Below are 12,136 nucleotides of genomic sequence, written 5' to 3' on the forward strand. Positions count from 1 at the left end.
GCATGGAGCGCTGCCCGCCAAGTGTCAGCAGGGGGTCCAGAGAGATGCTGCAGGAGAGCAGGTGGTTCCGGGATGAGACCCATGCACACCCAAGGCCTGAGAGTTGAGGGGCCCTCAGCAGCCTGTGGACAGACGGCCACTCACTCGCTGGACGTTTTCTTCCTCCACCTCCATGACGGAGCCGTCGGCCTCCACGCGGACCCGGACTCTCCCTGGAGGCAGCTCTGGCGTCCCCACATCGGGCTTCAGTTCTGTAGCTGTGAGAACAAAGGAAGCAGCAGGGTGGGGAGCCGGCATCTCTTCCTCAGGGGTTCCCCTCACGGCTGCCGCCCTGCAGCCCCTCTCCTCCTCACAGCCCCCCCCCGGGCAACCCATCAGTGGGGGGGGAGAGGTGATGGCCGAGGAGGCCGGGGCATCGCTGCTTGGAACCCCCAGCCCCCCCCCCCCCGCCCAGCCCTTGGAGGAGCACACAGATCTCTGGAGCACTGGCTGGCGGACCAGAGAGAGGACTGGCAGGGCCACCGGCAGCGTCTCCCCGGTGCCAAGTGCTCAGGGTCTGGGGAGCCACACCGCAGCCTGACCCCTCCCCACACATTGTGAAGTCTGCCCTCCCGAGCCACAGGGCTCCAAGTTCCAGTTCTGGCGTTCCTGAGGCCTCCTCCGCCTCCTCCCAGCTCCGAACACAGAGCCCGGCAGCCTTACCGAGAGTGAATCCGTCCTTCCGGACCAGCCACACTGTCTCCGTTTCGTACCACAAGTCCTCCGGTGGGGCCTTGCAAGGAAGGGAGAGGTGAGAAGCTCATGGAGACGTTCCCCTTCCTCCCTTGCCCCGCCCCTCGAGGGGGGGCCAGCGGCTCCCAGAGCCCCCAGGCAATGTCCAGTTGGCGCAAGGGCACTGGAGGGGCTCTGCAGTGGGGCTGTTGGGGCCAAGCAGATGCCCTTCTGCCACAGCCAGCTCCCCGCTGGGCCCCGAGGCACCTGGAAGATGCTTCATCAGCCACATGGGCCAGCTGCGCTCTCTGAGCCAGGGCGGGGGGGGGGGAGTGGACATCCCTTGGAGCCCCCAGGAGGGAGGGAGGGAGGGTGGGAGGAAATGGGATTCTGGGACAACTCGGTGCTTTCCAAAGGTTCTGAGCCCGGCCCGGCCACGTGTTGCAGGGACCACCTGAGTGCGTGTGCAGAGAGCTCTTCCCTGGCCCAGCACGGCCTGCCTCCCCGTGCCACGGCTGCTGCCTGAGCCCAGCAATGAGATCAATCATATCAAAGAGAGGCCAATCTCACCTGCTGACCGGAGGCGCCTTCCCCGGCTGCTCCCCTGGTGGCCTCCTGGGTTTCCTCTGCTTTCTCCTTCCCTTCCCCTGCTGACCCTCCTGCCGTTTCCGCCAGGACTAGCTCCGGCTTCCTTCCTTCCCCGGCTGGAGCTGGCTTCACCTGGGGTTCTCCCTGCTTCTCCTTCACTGCTGCTGCTGCTGCTGCCGCTGCCGGTCCCCGCTTGGCTTCTCCAGGGGGCTTCCCGCCCTTCCCAAGCTCCACCTTGGCTGCCTCCCGCTTTCCCCCAAGGGGTCCCTCCCGGGGGTCTTCTGGCTCTTTCCCCTCCTTCTCCAGGCTGTGCTGGGGCTCTTCCTTGGCCTTTGGGGTCCCGCCGTCTTTCCTGGGGCGCTCCACGTATTTGCTCCAGGACAGGCGGCCTTTCTTCACCGTCTCGGCCGGGCTGCCACCTCTGCCACCCTCTGAGCTGGGGCTCCTCTTGGACTGCGCAGAAGAAACTGGCGTGGCTGGGGAGCTGGTGGGGTGGGCTGGCTGTCCTTCTTGGGGGGCAGCTGGAATCGATGCGACGGCAGGTGGCACAGGCTGCTTGGCATTGCTATTGGGGGGAGCTGCCTTGCGAGGCGGGGGCATCCTCTCCTGGATCTCAGCCATGCCTCCCCCCGCAGGCTTCTCGCCGTTCAGGGGACCCTGCGGCAGCTCCCCCTGGCCAGCCACGTCCTTCCCCACGTGCATGATGTTGGCGTCCTTGGTCACAAACTGCTGGACGGTTCCTTCCAGCTGCTTCCCTGGAGGCTGGCAAACCAAAGGGCAGGGAAGTCAGGGCCCCGGAGGCCAAAAGAGAACAGAACTCAAAAGGCGGGGGCAGGCGAGACTCATTGGCCCCGTCCCTTCCCCCTCAGCAGAGGGGAGCCTGCCCCAGCCCCAGTGGGGCCCTGGAGACGGAGAGAGCGGGGGCCGGTCACAGTGCCCTGCAGACAGCAGCCACAGGCTGCTCAGGCCACAGGAGGAAAAACAAACACTCTCAGGTGTGCTGAGCCAAAATATTAAATGGCTTTGAACACAGCAGCACAGAACTTTAGTCTGGAAGCGGCACTTTTGCTAGCCTGGCCTTAAGTGTGGCAAGAACCACCAGCTGGTGATCTGCCTGCATTTTGAACCAGCAGCGGGATTCTAAACTAGCTCCCAGGGCAGTCCCACACACAGCATATTACAGTAGTCCAACCCACAGGTTCCTAGGCCAGGTATCGTACAGAATTGTTTATCATGGTGAGTTTAGTTGGCCAATGCATCTCCAAACAGGATGATGATTCTGAACAATCACATAAGGTGCTGGATTCTGCATTAGTATTTTTATATTTGTTTGCTCCCAGATTTTCTATAACAGGCCTACTTAAAGTCTGGGTCACCCAGCACAGTTCCGTTCAAGGGATAAGCTTTTTGTTGGTCTTAAAAGTGTCTCAGACTCAAACTTTGGTTTGCTGATTTTAACATTCTACATTTTTTTGGACCCCAGAGATCCATTCCCTGACCGACAGCCCTTTCCCCCAGCTCAAGCCACCATCCCTGAGATGCCTCCTTGCCCCGGGGAAAAGCCACCAGCAGCGCAACACATCCGAGGGCTGCAACCCGCTCCTTGGCCTGCATTATTCAGCTCTCCATGCTGGTAAAAGCTGCCCAAACGTAGTCAATCCTTTCCATTCCCACTCATTGATTCCCTTGGTGCCCTCGCCAGGAACACCATGTCCCATCGATGTTAATTAGCACAAAGAGCTATGTGCTGCCCTGGCGTGCATCGCGTGGCAGGGGATATTTCTCAGCGAATGCGCTTCAGCATCAAACAGAACGAATGGCCAGGATGTTAGCAGGCCACGAGTGCTTCAACAGGGCTGCGTGTGGCCGTGGCTTGTGAGGGGCCTCCAGGGCTAGAAGCGCAGGGCCCCTGGCCGATGCCGGGAGGGCTTGCCTGCAGGAAAGGCTCTGCTGTGGACACGGCTCCTGCTTTGCCTGCAGACACCTGCCAGAAACTCCAGCTCAACCGGCCTCCAGAAATCCCTGGCTGCCCAGGGACCGTTCAGCAGATCTCACGGCCAGCGGTGCCGTGCAGAGGGGCAGCAGGAGACTCCAAAAGGCGGCCTGCCAGGGGGGCCAAGCGAGGCCTTGTGTGCCCTTGTGAATCCCAGCCGAGCACTGGAACCCACAGGAAAGGTCCTGGAGGGCGCAAAGAGGCCACTGGCGGCCAGGGAGGGCCAGTGTGGGGCAGGGCCCTGGCATCAAAAGCCCCCTGGCTGGAGCTTATCACTTACATCTTCCTTGGAGTTCAAGGCGCCTTTGTCCTTCAGCTTGGCTTCTTTGGACTCCTTTTCGGTCTCCCGCACCAGCTGCCTGATGAAGCCCCCCGGGATGACCGAGAAGAGCGGGGGTGGCGAGGAGGGCGGGGGGCTGCGGTCCTCCTCCCGGATCTGTTCACACAAGCAAAGCCCCATGAGGGCACGGCGCACCTGGGCCGGGGCCACCGAGAGAAGGCTCCCAGCTTGCATGCAGGAGGGCCGCGGGTGGCATTTGCGCACGCATGCTCTGGGAAGCTTGGCAAGAGAGATCTGAGAGGCTGGAAAAGGCTTGGAGAGAAGCCACACTTCTCATGCCACGCAGGACTGGCCTCTGTCCGTCCTTCTTCTTCGACAGGCGCCTCTGGGCCAAGCGGCCGTGCAGGTGTCGAAATCAGGCAAAAACCCTGCAGGCCTGTTCTGTTCCCCAGAGGGCCCAAGGGAGTATTTTGACCAGGCCCGTAGGAGGTTAAAGAGCCGCCATGCGTGGCCTGTGGTAGACCTTTGCTGCTGGCCCATGAGGACTGTCCAGCAATGCTCTGGAGATTTGGGGAGGCACCCCCACCCTTCTACCCAGGGCTCCAGGGCTCCAGGCCCCGGCCTGCCATGCCATGCCATGCCATGCCATGCCAGCCCCGTGAAGAGGGCCACCACTTTCCTTCTGCTCCCACAGCGCCAGGCGTGAGGAGATGGCCATGCTGGGGGTGCTGGGAGTGTGGCAAAGGAGGGCAGACTGGAGAGGGGGCCGACACTCCGGAGATGTGGGACACCGGCCTGCAACAGGACAAGAGAGGGAGAGGAGCACTGCAGTCAAGACCTCTGCAGAGGAATCTGTCCCTTTCACACCAGAGGGTTTGTTTTTTTTGGGGGGGGGGAGGGGGGGAAGTACTGCGTGATGCCTGCTTCCCCAAGCAGGTGTACCGGCAGAACTGCAGCTGGCCATTCTCTTCTGCCCCCCCCCCACCCCACCCCCAATCTTGTCAGGGCCTTTGGAGATGGTGCTCGGCCTGCCGCCCATCCTTGCTTGGGGACTGGTCTCAGAGGCAACCTGTGTCTGCCTTGTGAGGAGCCGGGATTGGGTTCCCTGCAGCCACCTGGCAGCTGGCAGGGAGGGCTTTTAAAAATACAGGAGACCCACTGGGGCTCAGAACACCACTGTGGGGGGGGGGAAGGATTCTCCCCCCCCCCACACACACACACACCATTTTGTCACACCCAGTGGCAGTGCTTGGGGGAGAATTATTTCCCCTGTTCTGGCCCTCCCCATGCATGGAGCACGGAGCAGCCAAAATGGGTCGATAATTGCCCTGTGCTAGAATGGCATGAGGGGAGGGCTGGGGGGGGGAGAAGCCCTCCCTCCCTCGGTGGTTGTGTTCTGAGCCCACTTGGCTCCCCTTTGTTTTGAAAAAGCCAGCCTGGTGCCCTTTCCTGGGGATGTTCTGGGCCGCTGGCCCCGAGGTCTGCCTGCAGTCACCTGACAGCTCGGCATCACAAATACCTCGGCACTAAGGTCACCATACTGTACCCTGGGCTGCCAGGGGGCGGGGAGGCACCTTGAGCACAGGGGCACTGCAGTTATTCCTGGGGGCCCCTGGAGCTGCCAGGCCCAGCTGCAGAGAAAGGGGCAGACACCCTCCCCCTCCCTAAGCAGACAGCATCTCCCGGGAGGAGGGCAGGGCTACTGCCCAAGGAGCAAGCGCTGGGGAGGGGGAGAAGGGGCGTGCCAGGTTGACCTCGTGGTGCATCTGGACCCCCTGCTTCCCAGTGGTGCTGGCCCTTCCCCTCTTGGTGCACCACTGAGACCCTGGCAGGGGCCTGGCAGAGGGTCTGAAGCAGCAGGCAGAGGGGCCCACATTCCCCAGGGCAATTCCCCAGGGATTCCAGCTCATCTCCAGACTACAGGGATCCACGCCCCGTTTGGAGGGAGGACTCTAGGGCATTGTCGTCCCCCCCCCTCACACACACACTGAGTTCCCCAGGCTCCACCCCCAATTCTCCTGGGAGTTTCCCAGCCTGGATCTGGCAGCCCTGAGAGAGCCCCTTCCCTGCTGCTCTACAGGCCTTGTCTCCTTCCGCAGAACTGGAAGCGGTAAATGGCCTCCGCAGCTCACTTCTGCGGCTGCTTTTCTGGAGGGCCAAGCCCCACTTCCAGGGGTCCTCCATGGTCAAAAAGGACTGCTCTGGGCTGCCACTGCCTGAGCCGCTCAGGCCCTCGGGGGGGGGGGCAAAGGGCATGTTGCATTTCCCTTCCAGGCAGCAAGAGCAGCAGTTCAAACATTTTCCACGTTGCCCTCCAAGACTTATTTGGGCAAAGACCGTCCTGCAACACGCCTGGTGCTATCAAGGGCTCAGAGGACAGGGAGATAAGGAAGAGGACGTGACCCAAACTCCTCCGGCTGCTTAATGATTCCCCCCCACACACACACACAGAGGCCTCAGGAGCAATTCCCTTCTCCCGGGCTCCACCAAGCCACCTGCAGGGCTTTGAAAGCAGCCAAGCATTGCAGAAGGACACGCTACTCACCTGTGGCTTCTTCCTTCTTGTTCCCACCTGTGCCCGGCTCCAGTCCTGAAAGAGACTTGGTGGACCTGAAGAAGACAAAACCGTTACAAAAGGCCATGGAATCCACCGGCAGGACTGCCAAGCGGAGCAGCTTCTGCCCAAGCAGTCGCGGGGAGAGGGATGATGCTCCGGGCGCTTCTGCAGCCTTCTTTCTTGCCTGACCCCAGAAAACCTGGTTGGGAAAGAGCAGAGCTAGGTGCGCAAAGTTTAGAAAGTGGCTGATGCCCCAAAACAAAGGCCCTGCCGCTCCAAAGCCATGCGGGATGAAACCGCTGTGTGGGTGGGGGGTCCTGGGAAGACGGAGGAGCCCTTGGCAGGGGAGATTCCTGGCCGGGATAGGGGCATGGCAGAATGCCGCAGAGGCCCCTGCTGAAGCCCCTCCACTCCTCCACCCAGCAGGAGACCCCCTGACTAGGAGAGAAGGGCCGGCAGGGAGCATCTCAGGAAAGCCAGCCAGACTATGGTGGTGGTTTTTTAACAGACAGCAAGAGGGTAAATGCTCAGGCAAGATGTCAGAGATGAAGGAACCAGCATCAGTGGCCACTAGATTCCCAATGCGTTTCCGGATTAAAGAAGGTCAGCAACATGGAAGGCGGAGTTCTGAGAGAGATGACCGAGTTTCAACAAAAAGATTGCTTAGCATGATGGAGACATGCTAAGATACAGGTTGAAACAGAAGAAGAACGCACGAGACACTGTATGAGTAAACAGATGCAGAATGCTAGAGAGCAGTTACCCATGTGCCAGTGGGAATGATTATGGGGACCGTTGTGGGACATTCTTCAGGGCAGGACATTTTCCCCAAAGCAACTGGGCCTCTCTCTGCCATGGAGTCAATGCGCCCAGGTTACATGTCAGTGACGGTCACCACGCAGGAGTGCCAAGCTCCACTTCACTGGGCTCAAGGAGAACTGAGGTGTGGCTTGGAACACCTTCCCTCTCCTGCCGGGTGGTGGAAGGCCGCCATTTCTCTCAGATGGAAGACACACTGAAGGGCAAAGCGCTTTGGCCCACTTGACCCAGTCTTGCCTACTCCTGCGGTTACAATGGCTCGGTTATCCTGCCCCGGTTTTACACGTCACCACTCCTTCTCCAGCGCGTGCAGGGAGGGCCCAATCCCTGCGCCTGCCTTGTCCCAGCTGCTGGTGGGGGCTGTCTTCTGCGTCCGGAACTGTCAGGGGCCACCTTCTCTCTGGCCCCCGGGGCTCTTTTCTTTGCCTTCGCCCCCTGGGGAGGGGGATGACGGAACTAAGCAGCACTGGCAAAACGGACCGGGCTCCCCCCCCCACCCCACCCTTGGCACCAGCTTGGTTTCCGCACCAAGTGGGGGTGTGGCTGGCGGGGCTTTCCTTCCAGGAAGGAGAGCTGGAAAGGAGAAGTAAGAAGCTGCTCCTAAAGGTGTACAACTTCATGGGGAGAGACCTGGGGGTGCCCCACAAGCAAGCTGACAACATCTGTTCACAAGGAGGCCCAGCAATCAGCAGCGGATCGCCACCCCCACCCCACCCCCGCATTTCTGCTGAAAACATTTAAATAGACAGTGAAGACAGCCCCCCCCCCCAAAAGTCAAAGGGCTATAAACGTGTGGCCTTTGATTGCAAACCTACAATGCAAACATAATAAACAAAACATCAGTGCACCACCCACAAAAACACCACGTCACCCCACATATAAGGCTTTTATGGAGGCAGTTTAATAATTTGATATTGTGAATATGTTTTAATTTAAAGCATTTAAAAACTGTTTGACAAGGTAAATTAATTCTTATAGGCGCCTTGTGGTTAGCCACCTGGAGCCAAAAAACTATAAAGTTCTTTTAAACGCAAGAAAACAAGGACAATCAAACACACACCAAACAAACACCAAAGCCAGCCATTACGGAGGTCGAATGTCCTCGTGGCACCACCAAGAAGGCGCTGGGAGAAAGAGCCCTCCGAAAGCCTCATAGCCCCATTCTTAAAAGAGCTGCCTGGTCTTTTCCACACGGACACCTACAGCAGTGAAGGGGGGGGGAGGCTCGACTACCTATGGATTGGTGCCCCCTCCCCAAAAACACATAAAATACAATCTAGCTATCCTGGGGGGCTAATCCTCATGGCGGGGGGGGGGCTCCCTGGTTTCTGCTGTGTGGGAGCATCCAGCCTGGGGGTGCCTAGGCCTGTGGCCTGGGGAAGCCCCACCGAATCCCAAGAGAGCAGAAATGCTTTGCCCATCGCCCAGGGTGCTGCTGCTTGCATTCCTGGCTACACTTCAGCGCCTACCTCAGCCTGACAGAAGGACCTCTCAGGCAGGCAGAGGCAGAGGAGCACCTGCAGGGGAAAGGTGCCCACCCGCCTCTCTAACACGAAGGCCGGAAACATGGCTTTAAAATCACGCGTCCAACTGGTCAGCATGCCTGAGCACATGACTGGTTGCGGACCACAGCGACTCATAGGAACAAGGACTATATATTGTCTCCAAGGCGGGTCTCAGGCTAGAAACAGGATCTGTTGTTAAAGGATTCCCCCCCACATCCAACCCCCATAATCAGGCCCTTGCTTACCCATTGGTTTCGCTGAGCTCTGGTCAGTCTACTGGGTCTCAGGTGAACCCTTCTGACCTCACGGGTGACGTGCAAGATACCTGAGAGGGTCCAGCTGGCCTGGGGAGGACTTTGTTCCCATTTTGGTACTTCTTTCTGGTCATGCAGGGAAGGAATTTACGGGGGGGGGCTCTCAAACACCGAGGGGCCGAGCAGAGCAAGCGGCTTGAACACAGAAATTCCACCGCCGGACATAGGTTACTTGCCCTAATAGATTAGTCCTCAAGCAATTTTTCCTTTGCAATGTCTCAGCAGGCGGAGATGAATTTTGAACTCAATGGATCTGTTTTTATTGATTTCCATTTCTAAAATGACACTATGCTGCACTTTCCACACAAAATGCACAGCAATTGCCAAAGTGCCACCAACAGGCAAATGAAAGCATGAACAGATTTCCCTTTTGAAATAAACCTTGTGAAAGGAAGCCCACCCCCCCTTCCAGGGCCTCCCCCTTTGAGGAGTCCCCTCTCTTCACTCCCCCAGACTGGATTCTCTCCTGGGTGAATTCCTTGGAAAGGGCCAACCCCCCCCCCCACACACACACACAATATGTTACTTTCTTAGAGTTTGGCCCCGTCTTCCTTCCCTCCTTCCATGCCAGAAGGGGCCCAAGAAGCAGCCAGGAAACTCTGGGGCCACACTATTCTTAAGCGGGACCCCAGGCACAGATGGCCAAGGATCAGCTCCCGGCCCCCCCGGAGCCTTCCTGCCTAAAAATAGCCCCCATTCCCTCAACCAGCACACCCAAAGCAGGATATTTTGGGTCCTCGAGAAGCCCACTCCCCAATTCCCTTCCCAATCACTCCCCAGGAAGCCCCCGGTCTTCTCTACCTTCTCTGTTAGCAGCACAGCAGCCACAAGACGGGGGCCTCCCTACCCCGACACCCCCTCTCTCTCTCCCGGAGCAGCTGCGGGCTCCTAGCAGGGCACAGGCAAGAGAGGACGAGGGAGGGAGGGGAGGGAGGGAGGGAGCCAGGAGGCCCTCGCCCCATCCACCCCCCCCCCCCCGGCAGCAGCTGAGCCCAGAAGGCACGTCAGATCCCAAAATACCTCCTGGCCTCTGGCTGAAATGGAGAGGACCCAGCCGGCTGGGAGGGAGGGAGGAAGAGCCCAGCAGCCCCCTTTGGGCACATTGCGAGGGTGGGCCCAGCACGCACAACACATCCCCCTCCTCGCCCCACGGGCCATGCCCAGGCCTCCCTTGCAGGAGCCCTTCCTAAGGACTCCGTGGCGGAGTCAGCTGTACGGCTCAAGGGCCTCTTGGCCAGAGATCTTCGGCCTCCTACCCTGGGATGGTTTCGCCGCAGAGCCACCTGGGCCATTCAGAACACGGAGAGAGAGTCCCAACGCTTTGCCTCACCTGTGTCCTGGTCCTCTTCAGCCGCCTCACCTTGTGGGACTGGTCAGACCCCCTGTGGAGGCAGAGAGTGGCCGGCCGGGGAGCCTGGTGACACCTGCCCTTTGCCCCCCAGTACCAACAGCTCCCCACTTCATCAGGTTCTCCTTGAAGTACTCAGGCCCCACATTGGGAAGGCCTCTGCCCATTCATCATTGGACCATTTTATTTCCTTTATACTATGTCGCCCCCCCCCCCCCCGAAAATGACCTTATAAACTCAGCTTGCTATTTCTGTAAGGCCCTTGTATCGGCTAAATATCTGAGTGAGGCTGTGCACTAAACCACGGGGAATCCACGGCCACTCACCCTGCTCAAGCATGCCTTCCTGAGGGCTGCCCCAGAGGGCACTGGTGTGGCCCACAGCCTGCTGCCATTCTCAGCCCCAGCCCCGACCCTGCCAACAGCAGCCCGTGGCCACAGACCTCAGCCCCGGGAGTCCTGGGGTGTGTCTCGGTTTTCCCTTGGGACACAAAAAGCCAGAGGTGTCACAATGGCAGAGTCCCTGAGCCTGGGAAAAGAGCAATCCCGGGGGGATTCAAGAGACCCTCCAGCCACCCCGTGACAGCTGCCGGGGTTTCAGGAGGGGCGGCACACCAGCTCCTCTTGGGCTCCTCAGGAATGCTGCAGGGCGGCTGCGGGGCCTCCACCGGAACAGAAGGGGGCTGGCTGCCCCTCGTCCACTCAGCCACGCCGGCCATCTTGCCCGCTCTGCCATTCCTCCCTTGAGATCATTCCCTCAGATAAGCCCTGGATGACCCCACAGCCTTAAAAATAGCTCCGCGTCATCTCTTGGCAGAAGCGCCAGAATATCCAGCTAGGATGAGCCCCTCCTGCCCAGAACAGCCATCACCCCGGCTCCAAAGCCCTCCAAGGTCTCTAGGGCCCCGGAAGAGCCCTCCCAAACCACCCCCACCACACAGTTCCCCGGGTGGCCACCGCTAAGCATGCCCACTTACTGGAGAGCCCGAGAAACTGAGCCTTCGCCTGCTTGGGCCAGGAGACGGGGAGGGGAGATGAGCCGCCAAGGAAACCTTGCTGGAGGCCCTCAGAATGGGCAGGAGTCCTTCCTAACATCAGGCCAGGGGGTGGGGGTGGGGGGAGGCCGGCTGCAGGAGGTCAGGCTCCATTCTGGCTGGCATGGTGCCCTTGGCTGGCCAAGCATCTGGGCTTCTGCAATGGCCCCCGTGAGGCTGCCTTGTCCGGGGGGGGGCAGCAGCGGCTCTCTGGGGCCCCGATCCTTCTGAGCAGAAAAGACAGGCACTGCCCTGAAAGAGCCCTCACCTCCTTGGGCCTCCTGAGGGCAGAGCTGCTGCTCGGCTTGGACGGAGACTCCTTGGGGGGGCCTCACCCAGAGGTCCCTGGGGAGGCGGTTCCGGGGCTCCGCAGCCGTTCACTTCTCATGTCTCTTGCCTGACCCAGGCCTGCCTGGGATCCTCGGCCCAGAGGAATGGCCAAAAGCCACCTGACTGGCAAGCGCCAAGGGTAGCTGGGGATGCTGCCCGGGCAGAGGCAGGAGGGAGGGAGGGAGGAAAGGCACCAGCAGGGCACGGCTCCTGCGAGACCTACCCCCCCCCCATCAGTTCAGGCCACCAGACAAAGTGAGGCACTCCACTACCCCCCCCCCCAGCCTTGCAAAGCAAGACACGAGCACCTCCCTGTTCTGCAGGCATTCCCCAGAAGATGGCGCCATCCTGACTTTGAAGCAGAGCAGTTCCGGACACAGGCAGCTCTTCCGCCACTCAGCCAAAATGGAGCACAACAGCTGCCACCACCAGTTTGCAGCTCCTGCCAGGGAGATTTCGCCTCATGCCTTCTGGGATCCAGGCAACGTCCCCCCCCCATCCCCCCCCAGTGTTCCCAGAGGGACAGCAAGCCGAGGCTGGGCGGAAGGGTCACACATTCATTCGGATGGTGTTTCCCGCCGGAGCCCCAGACATGGAACTCCCCTGCAAAACAAACCTCAAAGCACCATTCAGGGGACTCTCGGCTGACCGGCTGCGT

At 59.9% G+C, this 12,136-nt stretch overlaps 1 protein-coding gene across 5 annotated transcripts in view; it reads right to left on the reverse strand.

Annotated features, from left to right (window-relative positions):
* Positions 1-9,640, reverse strand: part of MYO18B (myosin XVIIIB) — a 68,026-nt gene extending 58,386 nt beyond the window's left edge. For 3 of the 5 annotated variants that reach the window (XM_077307685.1, XM_077307683.1, XM_077307684.1), the window contains exons 1-6: positions 8,699-9,132; positions 6,118-6,182; positions 3,573-3,728; positions 1,282-2,061; positions 703-772; positions 145-257 (exon numbers count right to left, since the gene is read on the reverse strand). In XM_077307685.1, coding sequence (XP_077163800.1) covers positions 145-257; positions 703-772; positions 1,282-2,061; positions 3,573-3,728; positions 6,118-6,182; positions 8,699-8,702 — 1,188 coding nt within the window. In that variant the 5' untranslated portion in view covers positions 8,703-9,132. Of the gene's footprint in view, positions 1-144; positions 258-702; positions 773-1,281; positions 2,062-3,572; positions 3,729-4,251; positions 4,368-6,117; positions 6,183-8,698; positions 9,133-9,568 lie in introns of those variants that run through there. The other 2 variants (XM_077307686.1, XM_077307687.1) reach the window with 2 other exon arrangements.
* Positions 9,641-12,136: the final 2,496 nt, after the last annotated feature.

This window comes from Paroedura picta, chromosome 13, assembly GCF_049243985.1.
Source record: "Paroedura picta isolate Pp20150507F chromosome 13, Ppicta_v3.0, whole genome shotgun sequence".
Lineage (NCBI taxonomy): Eukaryota > Metazoa > Chordata > Lepidosauria > Squamata > Gekkonidae > Paroedura > Paroedura picta.